We start from the raw sequence: 23,406 nt of genomic DNA on the forward strand, positions 1-23,406 counted from the left end.
TATTTATTTTCGTTATAATTTTAAAAGAATAATGCGATAAGATTTTTCCACGAAAAAATTTCCAACCGTTTAATTAATTCGCAATAAAGGCATTTTCTTTTTCTAAAACGTTTTTATTTCAAAAGCAACTTAGCGTTGTTGAAATCAGATTCACTTAATGCGGTTTCTTCCATATTTCTGAATGATTCGCCTCGTATATTGAACGCTTCAGCTCTCATGGTTTTATTTTTCTGGACTACTGGCTGCAACAGATCTAAAGCCTGTGAAATGCATAATTCGAATAATAAATATGGGTAGTAAATAATAACTTTTATGTTAATGTATTGAAACTGAAATTCAAGTGCATACTTTGGTTGAACACTCTGCTGCTTTATAATAACGCTTCAATTTCAGATTAACTGCAGCTAATCGAATATAAAATATTGGCATTTTCGGTTTCGATTGAATCCCAAAAGCAAAAACGTTCGCAGCACCCAAATAATTTTCATGTTTCATAAAACTCCTGAAAAAAATTTAAAATTGTATAAAATATACATATTAAATTACATGAACAATTGAACAATCGCCTAGCTCCTGCGTGATATTGAAAAACATTTTGAATGTTCCACCTATTTGCCCCTCATCTTCGTTCCCAAAAAAAAAAAAAAAAAAAAAACACCTGAGCCCATTTAGGAAATTAATGCTTCCAAATTTTCCTTTGTAGGAACTAGGAATCGAAATGTCACGTTCATTTTTGTAATTTTTCGAACTTTATTTGGGCCATCGGTCCCCCCTCCCCTCCGAAAAATTACGGGTAGGATGGAGGTAGTTTTCTCACTGAACAATCCAAGAGATACGAGTATATTGATTTTAAAAATGAAAAAAATCAGGGAGACAAAAAAAAGAAAGAACTTGCGTATTTACGGCAAACTGGTTATGCAATTTTATTAACATACTCGAAATACTAAGGTTTGCGTAGATTTGAAGGCACAACAGAACCCGTTCTGTTGCACGAGTAATATCTTGATTGAAAATTATCACTTTTCATTTCTACCTTGATTGCAAATGTGGTATGTATTTTAGAAATGAGCACTCTCAATGAAAAGGGGCATCTCTTCCCCATTTTGGGACCGAACAGAAAAAAATGTCGAAATCACGCAATATTTCAAGAGTCTTCAAAAGTGCCTGAACAAAATTATGATTTTATTTTTTAGGTTCGACCTATATCAGCCCCCTTTGAGCCCCCTTTTGAAAGGAATTCGTTGAAAGAAATGACAAAATCGTATGCTGTACCAAATGGTTTGTTCCAATATTTTTCTTTACGGTCCCTTCCGGGCCCCCTCTCTCACCAGCCCCTCAAGTTTATACCCAGAGTGAGAGTAATTCTGTTTACGTCACTGAAATACTTATCTAAATAACTATGCATCAAAATAATTATATTATCCTTACTCTCCTTTCGATAGCAACCATTTTGGATCTTTTTCCTCTTCAGATAGTTCTTCTGCTACGAAACCCGAACACCGTCTAGCTTCAGCTTCTTTTTCTAACCACTATGAAATTTATCATTATTATTTTCAGTGCTACGATTAGTACTTTTTCGTTTGAATTTTAGAAAAGATTAAACCTCTTTTTCTTCTTCCGACTTTGATTCTCGTTTAGGAGTTGGGAACGCTCTCGGTGTAAATGAAAAATTAATGGTATTACATTTCCTTGGAAATGGTATAGATGGAGGAATAACTACTTTGGTGTTGCATGTCGCTGTTTGTTTTCCTGAAATTAAAAAATTTAATAGATATTAGTCTAACATTGGTTCAGAAAATTTTGAAAAGCAATTTTTGCCCAAGTATATGAAATGACTAACTTCAATCCAAAAATTAGAAGGCTAATTTTGTTTTTTTTATTATTCAAAAGCCCTGTTCCTAAAAATATGTTAGGGCGAATTTTGATTTCAAAGTTATCAAATTCATGAAAGAGGAAGAAAATTTTTCTCCTCGATTGTATTTCAACGTCAAATCCTTTCAAAATCCATTGATTGAAAAAATTATTTTTATAAAATAAATGAAATATAGATTATCTACTCAATAATTTTTTTTATAAATAATTGACTTTTGATTTTTTGAAGGGAGAGAGGGAGAAAATGTACTCTGGACTTGATCTTGATAGCTCCCGAACCCGAAGTCATCAAAAGCGGTGATACCTCCAAGATAAAAGACTTCAGCTAGTCTTTAAAAAAAAAAACCTCATGCCAAAAAAAATGAAAATTTTCATACGCAAAGAAATTCGCAGGAAAAAAATTCAAATTACTGAAAGTGGAATTTTTACTTTTTCATGTCAGTACAAAACAATATTGCTGACTTCTTCTCCCCCTTCCCGGGATAAAATTCAAAGAAAATTCGAATAAATTAATTTTTTTGTACGTAGTAGTCAAACAGAAATGATTTGCTTGCCTTTTAGATTATTTTCCCACGATACAATTTCTTTCACAGTTGCTGTCATGGTATCTTTTTTGAATTGTTGAATTGATTCTTTTTCTTTTATATGAATATTCATCATTTCATCTTTCAAGTATCGTGTAACTTCTTCTTTTTTATCTGTTGAATGTAATAACTTATGTATTCGTACTTATGTAAATTATCTATTAAAATGATATTTCTACACCAATTCTTTAAAGTTGGACCTTTGTTATGATCAAAATACAGACCTTTTCTCATTTTGGTCTGAGCTGTATCGTGTTCTCGTTTATTAGCCAACACTTGTTCAACTTTTTCAACAATTTCCTGTTGCTGTAAAGGTCGACCAAGTGATTCCCATATTCCAGGTTCAGCCTTTTGCAATTCCAGTACAACTTCATTCGATCTAACGATGCATTTAGTTTTCGTTTCCACAACATTTTTGCAAAGAAATAATTCAAATATGAACGATTCATAATTAATCTGTAATAAAATACTATTAATTAATAATCAAAATTAGGGCTGCGTGAATATTTCATTTAAAAAATGAGGATTCTCTGCTGAATATTCCATCATAATAATTACAATGTACGGTGTAAGCTATGTAGGATAACAAGTTCGCAACTCTATTCTAATAGCACCTATTACCTAGTAATTCGGATGACTTTACCTTGACGAATTCGTTCGTGACAACGAAATACAATTTCGACGATCGTACATTTTTAATTGGAACGTTGATCACAATAGCGGAATCTGTCTGTTTCCAGGTGTAATCTCGTATGAATATGGGCATCTCGAAATAGTACATGCAAACCGTTCTCCATTCCTGTTTGAAATATTGATCAAACGTATCTACACGAGTGGTCGTCAAGTAAAGTGCATCGACTGTTGAAAACCATCTAATGGATAAATTGTGTCGATGTCAATACAGGTACCTATAGCTACTACGTATCAATAGCTTTTGTGTTTGTGCTCATGCATGATTTTATTCTCACAAGTACGTAGGTACGTAGGTACGTATATTTTTACTTCAAGAATTTATTGACCTAATAAGGGTTCTATTATTATAAATTTTCATCGAAGTTAGAGCATATACAATATAATTTTTATATCCCCGTATGAAACAATTTCGATCAATTTAATGCTTCATTGAAAAATTACGTTCCCCGAACTTTGAAATTACTCATAATGAACCCATTTTCATTATTGTCTAATATCTACCTACGTAATAGTAAGAATGATAGTTGGAATAAAGCTGTAACAATTTTGGCATTCGTTTTATTAATTGATGGAATTCATAATGTATTTACTGATGCTTAATTGTAAACAATTTACAATAAAATTTTAATTATAAGTCTCAGAATGGTTAAAAAAAATTGATTAAATAAATAAGTAAATGTTTCGTAAAACGTAACATCTAAGTATAGATTTTTTTTTCAATAAAATAAATAGATACAGAAATCTGGTGCAATTTTTCGGCGCTTAAAATCCGTTATTGCTACGTAAGTAAATGAATTTTAAATGAAGTTTTGTACGACAGAAAATGTGTTTAGTTACACAGGGTAAACAAACAAGTGCTGATAATTTTCGAAACGACCGCTATTATACATGAATAAAAAAAATAGGTACGTACATAAATAGGTACACAAATTTATCAACAGCGCGTTACAACAACCGAGTTTTATTTCGAAAAACGTTATGAAAATAACAAAATTTTGTTTAGATAATTGATATTATTGTTATTTTCAATTTACATTTGGTTTCGACAATGATCTAACTAAACTTATACATTTATGGGCAGCATATATACGAAAGAATGAAAAAAATGAGCATTTAAAACAAAAATAATGCTTTCCATATCACATTTTCGATTTTCCTCTCACTACTTTAAACCTTTGGGACCTGGGAATAGAATGGCGGATTAGATTTCAATATTTCCGTAATTTCTGACTCGGGCTTTCCCAAAAAATTGAGGCTCAAATAGTCAAATTGTTTTCAGTCAATATTAAAAAAAAATTGATGGCTGATTAAAACAAAAAAACTGAAGTGAAGCATTTTTAGGCTGCGTTTGATAAATTGATTTAAAAAACATGAAATGGTCTTGAATGTAACCCCCCTCCACCAATTACTGCTTATAAGATGGTGAACTCGATTTTAAAATATTTTTTCGAGCTCTGATTTCATCCAAAAAGAGATTTTGGAAAAATTGAATAATTTCCCTGCACTTTATCCATACCAGGAATATATTCAAATTTCATCCATCAAACTACTCCCAGGTCCCAAAGGATTAAAACACAATAAAAACCACCACGAATGATTTTCAATCACTCATTCGTCATTTTCCTTCTCTTTTTCCTTTTCTTCTTCATTTTCATTTTCTTTACTTTCTTCGTCTTTATTTTGATCATTTACTTCACCGGGGTCATCCTCGATGGGAATTTCGGCTATTTCTATAGTTAATATTTCCACCGCAGTTGCCCCTATCTCTTCACTTGAGGGAATCGTTACAAGTCTTTTCTCTTCCGTTATGGTGTCTAGAGGGGTAGCTCTGGCAACTTCTTCGGTAGTTCTAGGCGGTTTCTCACCGGTCTCCGAAACCATAAATGGCCATTGTGCGTTCATTTTTACAGCTCTGTAAAAATCATTTCAATTTCATTAACGTCGTTGAAATGTATTTACTTAAGCAAATAAGTACTGTGTAGGTAACATGAGAAAAAAAAATGAAATGAAGTAAGTGGTCATTTAATCGATTAAAGAAACGATCACATTTTTTTGTGAGAAAACTACGTCGCATGATGTAATTAAATCTAAAAATAGAATTGATTTTGTTTTTGTTATTTTTATTCGTACGTTCGAGTAGACCAGTTATAATATGTTCCTTGAAAAAGATCTCTCGTTATTTGCACTTTTCACTATAAGTATAGGTATATTTCATATGGAAAAATGAAAAAAAAAAGGGTAAACTAATGTGAAAAATACACGAATTAAAATTCACGATTTTCAAGGTTATACGTACAGGTAAACTTTAAAACCTTTTTTTTATTTTTACTTTTTATTCGAGAATAAAAAATGTTCACAATAACGAAGTATAGTATTTTTTAGCTAATTTAAATTCAATTTTTCAACCGAGTTTTTCATCGAAAATTACAATTGTCTTTCTTTTCAATAATTTTACTCCAAATAATATACAAACGTAAAAAATAAATGACCTTTGGTCTTTTTTCACCCAGGATAATTTCTTTTGTAGGTCCTTGTGTAACGTATTTTCGTTCAATAAAGGTTGCAAAGGTGAACAACATGAAAGATGTAAAGAAATAAAGCAAAAAAAGGTAAAATTTACATCTTTATGACTCGGAGTAATTTACGGGTTCGAATGATTATCATAAAAGTAAGTGAAATAAACGAAAAAATCACGTTTATTAAATCACCTAATGTTCAACAAATATCGCGAAATAAATGTATTCGTATCAGATTGTAATCAGTATAGTTTTTTTCTTTCGAGTTAACGACATCGAAACACGAACGTGGTGGTTTGAAAGCGTCTTTTTCCGCTTCAATGTTGCTATTCAACAATGAAGGCACTATATATAAGGATCATTTTTGCTGAAATGTGAAAATTAACTCGACTCGAGTAATGTTTTCATTTCGAACGTAGAATTCTCAGCAACAGGAAGCTAGGTAATGATTTAAAACAAGTAAATGAGGTTGTATGTTTATAAACAAATCTTACCTTGTATACTGAGTTTTAAACAAATTTGCGAATTCATTACGGCGTAAAATTCATTCAGTGGTTGATGTGATACTACAGATACTACTCTACATTACATTATGGAACACACACAGTGTGAGAAAATGTACAATGTTTTAAGCGGTTACAGTTATTAGAACATGAGACAGAAGCGATTTTTTGGTCCAAAAATTCATACTTGGTATTTGTTTTTTTTTTTTAAGCTTATAGGTAGATGGATAAATATACTTTCACGTAGCCTAATTTTTTTAATGCAATTGAATTATTTAAATAATTTTTCCTATAACTGGACGGAGTGATGACAGTCTTGAAATAAAATTCCTGATTTTTTTTTACAGAAATTAAAAAAAAAAGAATTAAAAAAAATTGGTAGGTAACATTAAAAAATTCAAAATGATTAGAAAATAAAAAAAAATTATAGGTATGAGATTTTTTACAGGTAGTTGGGTAATTAATAATACGCGTATCATCACGACTGCCTGTCTTCTTGACCAATACAAACGCATTTCACCTAACAAAACGTAATATTTTTTTTATAAATTTAACAATGCATATTATATTAAGTAAGTAGGTAAAGAGAAATGGTGGATGTGTAATTTGTGTTTAAGTTGGAATAGCAACGTCACTCAAAACATAGCATGAGGTAATTTTTGAAACGTTGCATGATTTGCCACAGCTTTTTGATTTCAATATCATCGCACGTAAATCGAAACATGAGTCGATGAAGAATTGAGAATCGGAGTGCGAAGTGTGTTAATAAGAAATATAAAAAAATGGGAGGAAAGTCAAACATTACGTAATATTTTTTTTACGTATTATGTACCGACTTATCATAGGTAGGAAGATAAATTGCTTTAAGAAAGCAAAATACATTTCTTCGAACTTGTATGTTACACATGTTGCCTATTGTTTTGCCATTTTTTTAAATTGCAGTTCTGCTGAAGGCTCACTCAAATTATTCAATTCTTCAAACTTCAAACGGATATAATTAAATTTAAATGCCGTCTCATTTCAATGGACACTTATTGAAAATAAATGAATTTAAAAAAAAAATATATGTACCTATTTTTTATTCAAATGAAAGGGCTCGTTGGAAGAAGCCGTCAAGTTTGCTTTGGTGTGACATCACGTAGTAGGTACTAGAATAGATCAAACTACCTACACAGGTTGGTAATTCACTGAAACTCCTCATAAATGGACAGGATGACCTCTTTGTAAAATGTTGGAGACGTCAGAACCATTCGAAATAGCCTCTAATCTACATTGCGACGAATAATCAAACTTATCTTCGTTGCTCAAGGTTTCGGAAAAGAGGTCAATACTATAAGGTACCTACATAAACTTACTAAATTTTAGCTTTCTAGATTTGAAAACAATCGCTGAAATATTTTGGAACCTCCATGAGTCCAGAGGTTCAACATTCGAAATTATGTTTAGGAAGAGTTTAAGACATAGGTAGATACTCTTCCAATTTCACTTAGTTTCGTTCAAATTGGAGCGTTTCAGTTCAAACAGTTCTTTTGAGTTTTGTGAGGAATCTGCTCGAAGTGTTCAACTTCAATTAGATAGCAATTTTTTTAGCTGTCCAAATTATGATTTTCTCAAATGTCAAGTTCATGAAATTTTGAATACATTTACCTAATTTTTTTTTCAGAAAATAGAATTTTGTAACATAAATACAATATATAGAATTTTTCGAACACAGAAGTTTTTCTTAAGAATGAGCTTGATAAGAAATTGTTTTTAACTCATATCAATTTTTCAAAAATCAAATTTCACAATTTCCATTATCTACCTAGATCTGAAGTTCACGGCAATTATTCGATTTTCTTTATAGCTTTTTGATTTTTATTGAACATGTGGGAATCGATTTAGATAGCCAAAAAACTGGTTTTTATTAATTTTTGCGAGACATGCGTTGAAAAATCTAGCACTCTGATGAACTCAAATTGGCCATTCAAGAATAAGTTTTTGACCAGATTTTATTATTTGAAAATTTAAAATGTGTTCAAAAATGATAGTAGGAGTAATTATTTAGTCAGAATTTGCTGGAGCAATAGATTGTAGGGTTTCGGTTTCCTTAATTTATTTTCATTTTAAGAAGATTTCGAAAATCCATAGAGAAAATCGAGATCTTGCTGAAGATTTCATATTGACAGGAAATGGTAAAATCTGGTTTTGAGAAGTCGATATTAGCTGATTACCAATTCTCATCAAAACGACAGAGTAAGATAACTGAGTCGGTTCAAGTTGTTTTTTTCATATTGTTCTGCAACCTCTGCCTACTATTTGCAGTGACACAAAACAATTTCGCAGTTAATCATCACAATTTTGTCACTCTCCAGGAATGTGATATCATTTGTCATAATTTTAGCTTCATCTTAGGCATTTTTTTGGACAAATGTACAGCAGAAATGTAGGTAGATGACTTCAGGTACAAATGCCAAATTTTTGACTTTTCTAAAGGTTTTTTGATCTCCAAAATTGATTTTAAAATTTTATTGGTTAAAAAAAGTTAATTTTTCGCAAATATTTCTCAATATTATATTATTCTTCAACTTCACATCAACTCTCAGCATTTTTTGACTTGTTGAACCAACCTTAACGATAGAAAAAAATTTCAATAGCAATTTTGATCGATTTTTTTTCAACGCTCATTTGAATTCTGCGAGCTGAACTCTGAAAAATTCAATCCAGAAATCAAATTACGAAAAATCGTGTGAAATATTATAGGTAGGTAACAAAAGAGTGTATTTTGAGACAGTTCAGCTCGCTGAATATGAATCCGAGATTTATGTACATATTATGTACTAGTTTTTTAGGTGAAAAATTTCAGGATCGAAACTTTTGAATTTTTGAATAGGTAGGTAAGTGAAACTTGAAAAAATACAAACATTTCAAAATTCTGAAAGAAAGACTGAATAAATATGAAATTTTAAAACGTTATTACTATTAGAAAATGAAAAAAGTGAGACTTTCTAGCAATTTTGTCAAAAAAAAGGACGAAATTAGGATAAGTAAGCAGGACCCTTTAGACAAAATATGTACCCAGCTGTTTAATGCTCAACAATTCACCACAAATTGAAACAACATTTTGGGTTGCCCAATGATCCAAGTTAATGCTTCCAAAAAATGGTGCATCTCTCACGGTATTTCTAGTTTGACACGCACATTTATATCACTTGAAAATGAATTTGAAAAATTTAACATCAGAAACTAAAATGACAAAATTATTTTTATTGGTGATGAGAAAAGGAAACAGTAAGGAAGACCAATAGGAATCAGGAGAATTTTTTCAATAATCTCTTATGAAGTTAATTTTATTTAATTCTATAAAATTAATAACTATAAGCAATACTTGATACATTAATTCTACAAAAAGGCTTCTCATGATTATCTTCATTAAATAGATAGTGACCACCATAACAAAAACAATGGGCAATCAAAGGCAATAGGTCCTTAATTTTATATTATTGGATAAATGGAAAATAAAATTTAAAAATTAGTGAAATGAGTTGCAAAATAAAATATTGAACCAACAGAAGAGTGTTTTGATCATTTTTTCCAATTTTGACGTAGGTATTTTTTTCAAGTTTTTTTCTAGATAGGTACGAATAGGTAGAATTTACTTAATAAATAACCTTGCATTTGGTGAAAACTAAAAAGTGAAAAAAATAATTACCTAATGCTAAATGCTTGTGCAGAAACCCGTTAAAGAGGAGGGCTGGACGAATCAAAAACAGAAGAAAAATTATGGGTACTTTTAATGATGCCATTCGACCTTCAATTTTGTTCACTAGGCTAACAGCCATTTCATGGGAAAAAATTAAATTTTGAAATCGTTATTGGCCTATTCATATTTCTTCTAAGGCCACAACTAAGCTTCATCAATGTGCATCTAAAGTGTGATTCAATTACAAAATGTGGAAATTCTTAAGTAGAAAAATGAATATCACGAGTAGGTAAATAATTGACACGATTTCGTTGAAAAATATAAACTTCAATTTGGTGTGCAGTCTGTTTAAGGAAGACATCGGTATACAGAATACAGATAAATATGTAAAATTAGCCTCAAAATCCTCGATTGCATAACATAGTTAAAAATAATTTCGCATTTTCCCCTCCTCGTTAATATCTAAGCGACTTCGCATTCTTTTTCAGTTGCATATCAGCGTTAATCCTGACGACTCTCCCGTTACGTCCTCGGGAGTTGGCTTTTTTCACCATCTCAAGCACACAAGGCACATCTCCTGACTTTTTTCTTCGGCTTTCCAATTCGTTGCATAGCTGTCGTCCAAGTCTCACGTAGGTATCATCGTTGGCCATTCGTCGTGCTTCATTCAATTGATCCCGCTGGTCACAACCAGTACTACCTCTACGGCGACTGAAATCGAATTCCGATTCGCAGTCTGCTTCTGCGGCACTTTGAGATGAAAATGCATCGCTGTCATCGTATTGACCAGATCGAGGATCTTCGCATTCGGTATCTGTCGTATCTTGCAGGGCTAATTCAGCTGCAGTGTTACATACAGCTTCGAAAATATTAGATTTCATGGTATCGCGATTACCACCGCATGAATCAGAATCGTTATACAAAGTTTGATCAGACAGATAACCATCCCTGTAAAATGAATTTAGATTAATACTTGCTTCGCAGAACTTTCTCATGTCGCCGATTTCCTTCTGCTTAAGAAATTCGCAACGTTAGGAAATAACGTTCATTTAATAACAATTTAACTTGTGACAGTTGCTAGAGAAATTCTTACAGTTGCGAATACGTAGTAAAATATACTTATTTAAGTAATGGTTATACGACCAAGTTTTGCTTTCGAGTTGAAACTTTTTTTCATTTAAGATTTTCTTTTACAGATTTTCGGCGAGTTGGTATAATTTAAAATGTTTTGATACGTCGAGTTTTAATTTTAGAGCTATTATTGTTTGGCTCTTTTCGAAGCTTGCACGCGTATTGTACTTACGTACGTATTTATTTTCTCTTCTTATATGGTATCGTGTATTTAATTATCTTTTCATCTTTCGGCCTCTAACAAAATTTTAATTTTATAAACAAGTCGTGTATTTTTGGGAAATACGAAAGTTGAATTCGACCGGATTGTATACGCAGTTGGGATTTTATTCGCTCAGACCTTTTTTTTTCTTTTTCTCATAAGCTCATAAGAAAGATGTCGTATTTTCAATATTCTTTATATTCTTAAGAAAATGTTAGCTTTTTGGATATTTTTCTCTTTATCGTCAGATTGGATAGCGTGGGATTTTTTCGGCTACTTTAATATCTTTATCTCGGCTACTATAGTTGCCCTTTTTTTTTTTGCTGTTTTGTAAGTTGAGTGTGTTTTATTACGTCGGACGCGTTTTCAATCTTGATTTTCTTGACGCTGCTGACGTTGTTGATTTACTCATTTGCGTTAGCTACTCTTTTTTTCCTATACGAAATTTTTGTTATTTTGGTGCTGGATTTTGCAGTGCGATGATTAGCGTGTATTAAGGGTGGCTCTTATTTTTAGTATTGAATTATGAACAGAAGCTTTAATAGGACGTTAATTTTCATCGTCATAAAAAAAGGAATTTTTGAAATTTGAGTAACCAAATACAAAATAGAAATTATTTGAAAAATAATATCTAGGTACTCTTTTTTGAATTCAGCTGAAATGTCATTTTTTGGATTCGAAACTTGACCTTCTCTCTTTTTTCTCGCTTTCTCTCGAAACCAAATTGTTATTTATTCAGACTTCCAAAAAAATTTATATCATAGGGGAACCAATCAAGATGTTTGGTTCGAATTCCAGCGAAATTTGGGATGTTCAAAACCAGCTGGACAAAAATTTTTGCAACCAAAATTAAACAACTCAATTTCTGATGAACTAAAAAAATCGATTTAGGCTTATCAACGAAAATTATGGTACCTTATATTTTCATAATTTCAAGTCACAAGATGTCTGATGAGAAGATTTTCGACTTTGGAAAATTATGTCCAGATTTCATCAATTTGATTTTCTAAATTATCAGCCCAGTTTTCAAGAAACAACCTAAACTGGTAGCATTTTCCCCTGATCCATCAAAAATGGATGGAAGGCTTTGAAACATTAGTAATTTCTATTGCTCAAATTTCATGATGCCACTCAATTACATTGAACCTCCCTGAAGGATGTTGCAGCACTGAATCGAAAAAAATTCTCACCAAAAAAACAAGTTGACAAGAGCCACCCTAGTGTATTATTATTTTAAACAGGAGTAGGTATTGGTAAGCGCAAAGCAAGTTAAAAAAATGATCACGAGGGCTACATAGTTTTAAATATAGGTATAGGTACCTATTTATTTCATTTCATATTTTACGATGACTTTTTACGCATTATTCTGTTTCAAAAAAAAATCATATTTTTTACAATGATATTGATAAAGGAAATTGATATTCATTGAAGAATAATTGATAAAATTATGTACTATATAAAGGAAGGAGATTGGAAATGAAATGAAAAAGATCTCTCTTTCAAAAAAAAAAAAAATCTGCGTTAAAAATGATTAAAAACCTATTCCATGGCTTTGGAAATTTTATTCAAATCGATAGGTAGGTATTTTAATGATTTAATAGGACTTTATGGCATTTCGAGTTTTCATGCACTCGATCGATTCTCGATTTAAGTGTCGATTATCTGAACGAAAAAGCTGTAGCAAAGTGTCACAAACACTTGAATATTGTAATCACAAACCAGTGCTAATTGTATTAACACGATCGATAATGATTAATATCTTACTCGGGCATCGGCGTAGAAGGCTTATCACTAGTTCCACCATCGACATCATCATCCCTGCTCAATGTCATTGTGACAGGAATTTCGTGCTCTACGTTCGTATCAGTGTCGCTGAAATCACCATCATTTGCAATGTTGCTATCGGTAGTTTCATTACATCCTGCCCTTTGGGTTAAAGGCGAGTTGAGTAGCTTTGCTTCCATGTTCGCAGCAGCGTTGTGCACAGCATCTGTAGGTATACAAAATTATACAAAATTAGGTACCTAAATATGTACAAGTAGGTGTAAGTTTCAGTAGTATAAGTACCAGTATCAAGAAAACTAGAGAATTTTCTTCGCGAGTGAACTTGAAATTATCGAAACTTTCGATTGAGGTTTTCACGTTACGAGGAATCGTTTGAATAATTAATTTTTGTGATTAATATTACCTATACAGTGTGTGTGTGTGTGTTTTTTTTCGTTTCCTTCAAGTGGCGCGAGCTGTTATGTCTCGTTACGATTGTTGTAGTATATTATAGTGATTGACGTGGTAAAAATACAGCAAGCTTGGGTATTCGACCTTGTCTAATTTAAAATCTCGCGTGACGCGGAAAGTCGCTGTGTGATATCATATATTGATTCTATTCTTATTTTAAGATTCTACACTTGAACTCGATGAAAGAAAAATATCAACGTAAAAGTTTTCATATCATTTAAATTATCAAGTATTAATTATGATGGAAATTAATTTATTTACCTGTTTACACAAGTATTTATGTAGATATGATTAAAATCTGGCGGGGCGAATTTTTTAATGTAGTAGGTATCGTGAATATGGGCGAATCAACTTTTTTTTTCTAAATTTATTCCAATGGTTTGACCTCAGCAGAGTGCATTGGTATTCAGATTTATAAACTGTCACGATGAAAATTTCCCATAGATGTTTGTAAAAGTCATAAAAGTTTTTACCTAATTGTTCAAACGAATCAGAATCAATATTTCAATGAAGAAGAAAAATTACGGAGATCGATGAGTAAGGTTCCCATTGGTGAAAATTTCTGATCGCGCATTGTATATTTTTTTAGACAAATTATTCTGTTTCTTTTTTTTCATTTCCAAGAATATAGGTGCAGTGGGTTATTCGACAGTTCGGTAAGGTATTCATTTTTTGTTCAAGAGCACGAAAATTTTCTTCATCATCAAATTATCATTTTATCTGCGAGAATTTGATAATAATTGGAAAGCGCTAGAGGAATTTTTCTTTCAACATGGCAGTCAATTTTTTTTTGCAAATTTTAATATAACTTTAGTAAGTAGGTAGCTTAAAAATAAAATGTAAAATAAAATGAAGGAATAATTTTAGTTCTCAGAAGCTTCATACAGCGCTTCATTTTCTATTTTTGTAGGATTTCTATACAAACAACAAGAATAAATTTTATTTAGCTGGCTGTAACTGACAGGTGACAATGAAGCGAGTAAAGATCAACTTTCTGCAGCGTAGAGAGAAAAATATTCAAACAGACATTCTGTTCAGTCTGAAAATACCCCGAGTTTCTCTTTCTAGAACGTAAAAAAGACCTAAAGTAGCTAATGTATGGATATTAGGGTAAATCGCGAGAAAATCGGCGGATTTTAACAAAATTCAGCAAAAACCATCATTTCAAGTTGAAAGTTACTCAGAAATTTTTTAGCTCCGGAGGTAGCCATGGAGAGGAGAAATGAGCTCTCAAAAAAAGGACAGTTCCAAAAAAATCGTCATTTTTTCGCATCTGGCACTACTCAGTACCCAACCTGTTTTGGGAAAAGCAGTCCATTCCCAAATGAAAGTATATTTTGAGATTCTGTGTCGATCTATCTGTTGCCGTCAAAATCCAAGACCACATTTAGGGTTCTACTGAGCGGTTGAAAATTTGCAAATCACGGTTTTTTTGAAAAAGTTTGTGTTTTGAGAATAATTTTTTGGTCATTATTGTCAGCTTTAAAGAATCTAAAAAAGAAAGTTTCTAATCAATTTTGTAAAAAAAAAAGGACTTTTCTTTACCAAAATTTGAAACAAAAAGAGGACTTTTTACTTTTCAGTAACTCAAAGGCAAAAATCATTGCTTTTTGGAAATTTTGAAAAAAAACACAAATTTTTTAGTTATGGTAGCAATTTTGGCTATTTCATCAAAAAAAGTACTTCCAGAGAATTTTCACGAAAAAACACTAGGTACAACTGTTTGTCGACTCGCCAAAAATTGACGCTCTCTGATAATTTTAGCAACAACAAGAATTTTTAGGCAGTCTTGGCAAGAACAGGACTGTTTGACAATTTTGGCAAAAATTGGCCTTTTTTGATATTTCCTCTTCCTCCACCAAAAGTGACACTTTTTGATAATTTTTCCACATCAATTTTGGAACACAAAGAGGGCGTTTTAAACAGATGATGGGAAAATCAATTCCTTTTGGATTTATGGGGTGAGGAAGAGGGAGTACAAAAAATTAATTATGGACTTACAACTTTCGAGAATTATGTAGCGTGCCCCTATAAAAAAGACATGACAAAAAAAGCCTAAAATTGTATAATTACTTAGTACATATTAGGTACCTAACTACCTACCTACTCGTGTGATATCGAATTCGCAGCTCTTTTTTTAAATATTGTATCAGAAAATGTCTATGCAAAACGCATTTCTGAGGGTCAATCTCCATTCGAGACCTTGCTTGATGAAATATACTTGTCTGTCTCATCAGTTATTGCGTAGGTAAGCAAAATAAAATAACTATTCAGACTTGTAATGGGATTTCGCCGTGAATTAGCGCTCTATTTAATATATCAAAGAAAAGGCTGATCAAAAGCCTTCGAAAACTAATGCATTAAGTATGCACGTACTTGCAAGTTAACAGCATTTATTAAAGCGATACGACGAGAGAGAGATCACCTTAGAAGGTGCAGACTTTGCGGTACGCACACGTTTACGAATGCGTTTTCAAATACCTAAATAATAAGATATACTCGTAATAAGACCGAAGGACGACACGTTCAAGTATAGGTACTTATAGCTCTAGTATAATGCATTGAAAAGGGCGATACAATGCAACAAGTCGTTTCCTTATGTGCGTGGTATTCATTATACGAGCTCCGAAGGAGAAACATTTTGAAGATACAGTAACGATATCGTATTGGGATTTATTACTCACCGGTGAAATAAAATCAAGGAAAAAAACATTTCTATACAATCTGACTATACTTAGGCAAGCAAGCACTGGAGGAAATTAGAGAAAAAAGTCATTTTGGTATTCACGCGATATTCTTAAGACCTCGTGACTCGAAGCTAATTTAAGCTCGTTGAATAATCACCTTGGATCGAACAGAAATGGAATAAATTATTTCTTTATTAGGCCTAAGTGCCTTTATAGAGACTCTATATTGGGTGGCTGAACGTTGTTTCTTTTTCCTTTCCTTTTTTTAAAATTTTTTCTCGCTACGGTACATTGTTCTGTTGTACTTATTATTGTTGATATATATTTTATTGGGTAAATTGGTGGACGAATTTTGTCACCTACGTGTAGTTGTTTTTGCGCTTAGGTAGGTATGCTGTATGCGTTTTGTTCATTAAATGAGACGGATCGATAAATGCTTTATTCGGCGCCGTTTGTTTTACCTCTATTTATGGTCATCGTTTGGGTATTAAAAATTTTAAACCTGAATGTCGCGCGGAGTCCTGTAATTGACGAAAATTACCCTTAGCCGGGCCAAACTACGCGAAAACCTATAAACGCTGTAATTGCTGTGTATTTTCTAAACGTAAGGTATAATTAACACGTTGGGCGTCGTTGTGAGGTGTGCTTTTTAACAGAGGTATACTGATATGGCTTATGTTGACCGTAAAGCAGGATGTTTTTTTGAGAATTTTTTAGTAGGGGCAAATATCATTATATTTCAAGAATGAATGTGATTGGATTTTCCTCACCAAATAACCAAATTTTTGCAGTCACGACTAATGGATTTTTGCTTATAGGTAAAACTTAACTATTTTGGAGCACATTTTTGTCATTGTTTTTTTTTTTTAATTCAGAAGGTCAACAAAAAACCGTATGATTTTGGTGGCATACATATTTCATTTTTTTCTCTGTTTGTGCTGAAATAATTCAGCTGGATACTACTTTTTTTTTCCAAAATCGGTTTAAATCATCTGAAAGTGCATAAATCCAGCTATCGATTCATATATTTTTAATTTTTTGCAGGCATGAATGAGTTCTGAATAACAGATCATTTACAATTATCTTGACCACACGTGGCGAGTAGCTTTCCAATGGTAAAATGAAAATCAGAAATTTTCGGAAGATGACAAAAATTCAAAAGATGATCAATCCAATGAGATCTCAGCAATGGAAGTGACTACAACACAATGCACATTCATTGGAAAGAAACAGACACTTGAAAGGGAAATATTTGTTCACATCCAAGTGCTCTGTTGCAAATAATAATGAAAAGCGAAAAAATTAAAATTTTACTAAATTCACTTGGAAGCTGAAATTTGGTAAGTAGTACCTCTAGCCACCCTATTTTTGAATCTTCGATCCGATTGGGAGTGGTTTCTAGAGATGTGCAGTCTGAAAAGTGAAAAGTGAAAAGTTGAAAAGAAAAGTTCCTACTTTTCATTTCACTTTTCAGTTTTTACAAAAAAAAAAGCGACTGACCCAAACAATTTTTATCAGAGAACACTGACCTCATTGATGAAGTCAAATATCAAGTTTCATTCTCTCCACTCCTCCACCTTCGCCTCAACTGAAAAAGCTAACATCAGATTTTGTAATCGATGGACTCAAAAACGTGTATCACAATTCACACTGTATTATGGTCACAATTTAGATGTTTACCTCTTCCAAGCCCCCTACACTCCGATCAGATTCGTAATCTGTACTGTCAAAAACATGCATGTTCCGAGATTTCGGTCAATTCTTTTCAAAATTCTTTTGATGCCGTTGCGCGTACAAAAGGCTAGAAAAATGGATGGACGTTCAAGAATTCCTGGAAAAGGTGTATTTTGTTTAGGGAGAGCCAAGAGAGTCTTCACTATAGACACTGTAATCTTCACTCGACCTCAGTGTCATGCTCATCACTACTTTCAAGCTACAAGTATAAAATATGTACCTACATCCATTTTGTCAAATTCATAGCCATCCCAACTTACATCGATTTGAAAATGGAATACTGTAGGTTTCAGCGCTGAATTGCAATTTGATACTTTTTACGACATTTTTTTCAAAACTAAAAAACCCAAAAATGTTGGAGACTCTGGAAAGGCTCAAAAAAAAGTCAAAACTACCAGTATTCAATTAAGTATTACCTATGTAGGTGAAAAAATATGATCTTGTTTTTTTGTGTGTTTTAGATAGGCAAAAAATACATCGATTTAAAGCTGTTACAAAGAGCTTTAACATGAGACCACACGATTTACTTTTCACACTTTTCAATGAGCTTTTCACTTTTCATTTCACCAAAATTACTTTTCTGAAAAAAGCACATCTCTAGTGGTTTCGAACCATTTCAAGCAGTTCTGGAGGCTCCAATCGATCTTTGAGAATTTTGAAATTTCCACAAAATTCTACCCAATGAAACTGGAAATTTTAAATTTACCTACTCTATACCTTAATTCCAAGATGCTGAGTCGATTTGCGGTAGTTTCACACCGTGCTGAAGCCTCTAGCCTCATTTTGATAACTCTGAATAATTTGGACAGTTTTTAATGAATTACCTATTTGAAAATCTTGAATTTGCAAAATATGGCTGCAGAGGCTGTAGAGCAGCTAGAAACTACCTATAATCAACTCAGCAGATAGAAATTATGGTATCTATGAAGGAAATTTCAGCTTTTCAACTATTTTGAGCAAAAGGCTCCAGAAGTACATAAAAGGTTTGAAATTGTTTTCAATTAATTCAGATGAGGATAAGAAAGATTAAAAATTTGATACATCACCAATTTTAGCAATTTCTATATCAATTTGGTAAAATTTTGATTTTTCCCATTTTTGACCCAAATTTGATTTCTTAAAATTTACCAATACCTAAACCAAAAAATACACTTGATACCAGAAATTTTGATTTTTGGTAAATTTTTGAAAAATCAAAGGTACCTACAGAAAAGCCAAAACATAAAAATGTTGCCAAATTGACCTATAAAGCTGAAAATCTTGCATGTAATTCGTTTCAACTAGTTCAAATTGATTGGAAATAGTTTTAACTTGTTTTGAGCACTTCTGGAGCCTCCAGTAAATTTTTGAAAGTTGAAATTCATTTTCACAAAATTTCATCCAATAAAGTTACCTAATTCTAAAACGCCTCATATCTAGTAAAGCCAAAATACCAGATCATCGCTCATCCATAACAATGTTTTTTCTGGAAATGGCTCAAAATTACGAGTAAAGTTTCAAATCGTGTTAAGATTCGTAGTGGTAAACAAACCATTGTAAAATATCGTTTAGAGAGGAAGATAATCCTATGTGGAATGCTGTACGAATTAACCTAGGATTTCGAATTTCCACGCAAATATGTAAGTAAGTCGTATAAAGCCAAGAACGTCGCTCGGCTAGAATTCTCTGAGGTATAATCATTTTAATTTTTCTCGCCTGGAAAACAAGCGAAAGAGAATTTATACTGGTGGGAGAGAATTTCATAAATGGAGATTTGTGGATTTGCTCCATGAAACGGGTCGATAGCCTTTTAGTTCGCAAAGAGAAGTAGAAAGTGAAATCTCAGCGTGATACGATGGAGATATAGGTAGGTATCATTAGTATACCTACGAGGTCGATGACGCCTTTTCACTCTGAAAATATTATTTCAGTAGGTAGGTATCAGTGCTATACGTGGAGAATTTTCGATGATTACGTTTTTATTTTTTAGAAAAAAGGAAATGTTGTCGAAATAAAAACAAATCGTTTTCAAAGCAGTGAAAATGTACACCTATTAGTGCTATGTTATCAGCTGAAATAAATATACACGTATAGTATAGTGGGTCTGGGTACACCTGGGGGTGTGTAGGCGCTTATCTGCGCCGGAAATGCGGATCAAGCAATACCTACGGGATTATATCGTTCAAATAACAAATTAACAAGAAACATAGGTCGGAATACTTGGTATTATGTTAGCCAATAATTTAAAGCACGCATATAGGGTAGATTTTGTATAGTGTTGGTGTACAAAATGACTCTTTTTTAGACGATTTTTTGCCGAGTTGTTTTTGTTTCTTTTTTCTGCTTATTTTTGAAAGAGAATGAAAAGAATACACGAAGGCGCCGGTAGTATACATAGTAGAAGTGTGGTGTTGTCCAATGCCCTTTTATGTATCGCGTGACCAAAATACGTTGGCCGCCATTGCGGTCCTCTTCGATTTTTATCTTAGGTTCAAAAGTGGAATACAGTTACGAACTACCGTGACCTTTTGACTTTTTGTGCAGTTTTTTTCAAAGTTTCTTTTTTCAAGTTTTTCGTAAAAAGCTGCGATTTCATATCGTCCGAAAAGCCACCGTATACGTACGTATTGTATAGATTCAAGTTTCAGGATACCATGGATTATGTGCAGACCTTTGAAAAACATCGAGAATCTATACAGAGGGTGACGATTGAAATTACAAGTTTGAAAACCACTTTTCGTCGTTTCAAAGCGAACCGATATCGACGATAAGAAGTGAAGCATTACACGGAAATATTACATCATTTTCAACGAGGAAGTCACAGTCGTTAATTTATCAACGATGAATTTGTTACGGCGATCATTAATCAATACCTATTTTTGAATTAGGTACTCGTTATACACGAAGCAACTGAAAACGAAAAGCCTTTGCCTTCCAATATGGAATGAAAAAGTCTCAAAAGAAACGAACTTGTGCGAAAGAAAATGGATGTATGTGTTTCTCGTTCTCGTATACCGAGAAATGAAACGCAGAATTCGAGACGTTTTTATTACGAATTTAACCAGATCACTGTCGTTTTATTTGACAACCGCGATATAAATTGATAATCTATGGAAATAACGAACAGTTGAAATTGATAAATAACAACTCGTGTCTCTGTCTATGTCTGCGCCATCGCTCGCCCCATCGGCAAATTCATAGTAAAGAGATGTCTGTGTTCGCGAAATTTCGCTCATGTTTCGATTTTTTTTTCTTTCTTTTTTCGTAGTACTCGTAGGTACTCGATTCCCTCTTTGAAAACGTGACGTTTGTGTTGTATGCATAGATGATTAATTATTACGATCGGTGTCGTTCTACCTTACCTCGGCTTTACGTACCCTATCGTGTAAGTATTATTATAACGTTATGCTTGAATTGTAAGTACGAATAAAGGCGGAGTTGTTGGTTTTTAAATGAATTTTTCAAGAATGGGTGGTTGAAATTTAACTTTCGTTCACTCGTAGCACAAAACAATGGGATACGAATAAGATTTATTTGGAGATTCCTTTCGCATTTGCTGTGTTTTGGAACTTTTTTTATAAAAATTCTCACTATTCCTTTGTAACAAATTTGAAAATTGAAACTTGGATTTTGAAAATAGGTATATGATATGTAGGTATAATTATCAGTTCCTCAAATAGGGAAGCTGACAAAGTGCCAGACAACGATCAAGAACACACTGAAAGTTACCTCCATAATCAACCCGTAGGAGTAACTTGATACTTCACATTTGTCTGCATTGAAAATTGAGGGAGCGATGATTCAATTTTACAAAAATATTGAAATTTTAGAATACATGGTTTCCGAAAAAACGGCAAAAAGTGTTCTTCAAAATTGGAAGAATTACGTATAAACAATTAAAATTTCAGAAAAATGCTCAAAAATAATTCCAAGTTTTTAAAAAATTTGAAATTGTTAATTTCATCAAGTTCAAAGTCCTACTTTTTGGATCATACTGTACGTAAGAATCTCATCACAGAACTTTTTTTGTTCGTCTCAAATAAAAATTTCCCATTTTTATGATTTTCAAAATAGTGAAACCTTGGCCCCTGCAATTTTCAAAGTATAACACTATTCATGCAGAATTGCTTGACGTTTTCATATAATCGCACCAGACAAATTTTTTTTTTTTTTGGTAACCAATCATTTAATATGTTTCTAACCTAGGTATTGGGGTTTATCTACATATGTGTCAATTATTAATTAGAGTAAAAAAAATTTTCTATGAGAAATTTCCTCAATTTTTGAATATTTAAATAATGTGTCATACTTAAGTAACGCAATGGTTGAATTCCATTAAAATGTCAAGATTTTTCAATTAAAAAATTATATTTTTTCTCTAAATTGAGCAAGAAATAACTCTGCTCGATCTAGTGGTTGAAAACGAGTTTATGATTGATCCTTATTCTATAGCGTCCATTTTTCCACTGTATTTTTCCTGAATAATGCGAGTTGTTCATCAGTATTATCTTTACAATTTCATTCCTTACAAGTATGAAAATTTCATTTGGACAACTCTTTTGCCTCCAATTGTAAAAATGTATTCCTTAAAAAGTCATTAATTTAATCCTATTTTTCGTTTGAGATTACCATTCTCATTCAGAATTTTAATTGAAATGAAGAACGAGAAATGGAATTTTTCAGATTTCCAAGAGATCCCGAAAATTACAAATTTTTTTCTATGTACATACTTATGAAAATTTTCTGTCTTTTTTAGAATGGATAATTGATTTAAAACGAGATTGTTGACTCGTAACTTTCATATTTTTCACAACAAGGCAGTCATTTTTTTTTGAAAATGATACTGCTTGACCTTTAAGCTCTCAGGGAACATTAAAGGACCTCATAAAAAAATAATTTCCAGAAAACCGCATTTGCACACTTCATCCTCACCCTCCTCTCATTAAAATAAACGCTTAAGTGAAAAATAGCGTTTTTTTTTTCAATTCTAAAGAGAAAAGTTTTGATTGATAACTTTTCGATTTTTAGTCAATTTTTTAAAATCAAATTGATGTCAAAAATGTGAAAAAATCCAAATTTCATCAAATTGACATGGACAGCTGAAATTTGGTATACATCCTTTTTTTGACCTTCCAAGTCGATTGGAAATAGTTTTGACGAGTTTTTGAGCATTTCTGGAACCTCCAACAGGTTCTTGAAAGTTGAAATTTCCATCGAATTTTACCTAATAAATTAAGTTAGAAGGAAAGCTAAAAATTCACTTTACACCTTGATTCCAAAATGTTGAGTCAACTGGAGGTAGTTTAAAGCCGTTCTGCAGCCTTAAGTCGTATTCTGAATATTCCAAAGTTCCAAAATGTCCAGTTAAAACTATCCAATGTAACTTCAGCTCGTATAAACGCAACTGGAGCTAGTTATTGACTCACTCGACAGATTATGTACACTGTTTTTTTGGTAACAGGAAAATTCATTGCGCGAAATTCACCGCGCGAAACTCACCGCGCGAAATTCATCGCGCGAAACTCATTGCAGGGTAAAATTAATCGCGAGGGAAAATTCATTGCGGAGGAAAATTCACCTTTGTACTA

The 23,406-nt window shown here is 32.4% G+C and overlaps 2 protein-coding genes across 5 annotated transcripts in view; both read right to left on the minus strand.

Annotated features, from left to right (window-relative positions):
* LOC135840505 (dynein axonemal assembly factor 4-like) lies at window positions 1-3,644 on the minus strand. The gene is made up of 7 exons (XM_065357096.1): window positions 3,100-3,644; window positions 2,681-2,912; window positions 2,427-2,570; window positions 1,604-1,749; window positions 1,429-1,529; window positions 349-502; window positions 1-260 (listed from the first exon to the last, which is right to left on the minus strand). The coding sequence occupies exons 1-7, from the start codon at window positions 3,235-3,237 to the stop codon at window positions 114-116; spliced, it is 1,062 nt and encodes a 353-aa protein (XP_065213168.1). The 5' UTR covers window positions 3,238-3,644; the 3' UTR covers window positions 1-113.
* A 43-nt stretch (window positions 3,645-3,687) lies between these two features.
* Window positions 3,688-23,406, minus strand: part of LOC135840506 (uncharacterized) — a 42,794-nt gene continuing 23,075 nt past the window's right edge. For 3 of the 4 annotated variants that reach the window (XM_065357099.1, XM_065357098.1, XM_065357097.1), the window contains 2 exons: window positions 12,948-13,173; window positions 9,395-10,798 (listed from right to left, as the gene is read on the minus strand). In XM_065357099.1, the coding sequence (XP_065213171.1) occupies window positions 10,306-10,798; window positions 12,948-13,173 (719 nt within the window). In that variant the 3' untranslated portion in view covers window positions 9,395-10,305. Of the gene's footprint in view, window positions 5,062-9,394; window positions 10,799-12,947; window positions 13,174-23,406 lie in introns of those variants that run through there. The other variant, XM_065357100.1, reaches the window with a different exon arrangement.

This window comes from Planococcus citri, chromosome 3, assembly GCF_950023065.1.
Source record: "Planococcus citri chromosome 3, ihPlaCitr1.1, whole genome shotgun sequence".
NCBI classification, from domain to species: Eukaryota; Metazoa; Arthropoda; class Insecta; order Hemiptera; family Pseudococcidae; genus Planococcus; species Planococcus citri.

Excerpts from the sequence above, each read along its gene's own strand:
- LOC135840505 (XM_065357096.1), bottom strand. The coding sequence starts at position 3,237 with ATGTACTATTTCGAGATGCCCATATTCATACGAGATTACACCTGGAAA. Across the intron at positions 1,530-1,603 it reads AGTCGGAAGAAGAAAAAGAG|TGGTTAGAAAAAGAAGCTGA; the intron begins GTTTAATCTTTT and ends TAAATTTCATAG. Across the intron at positions 261-348 it reads CAGCAGAGTGTTCAACCAAA|GCTTTAGATCTGTTGCAGCC; the intron begins GTATGCACTTGA and ends TGCATTTCACAG.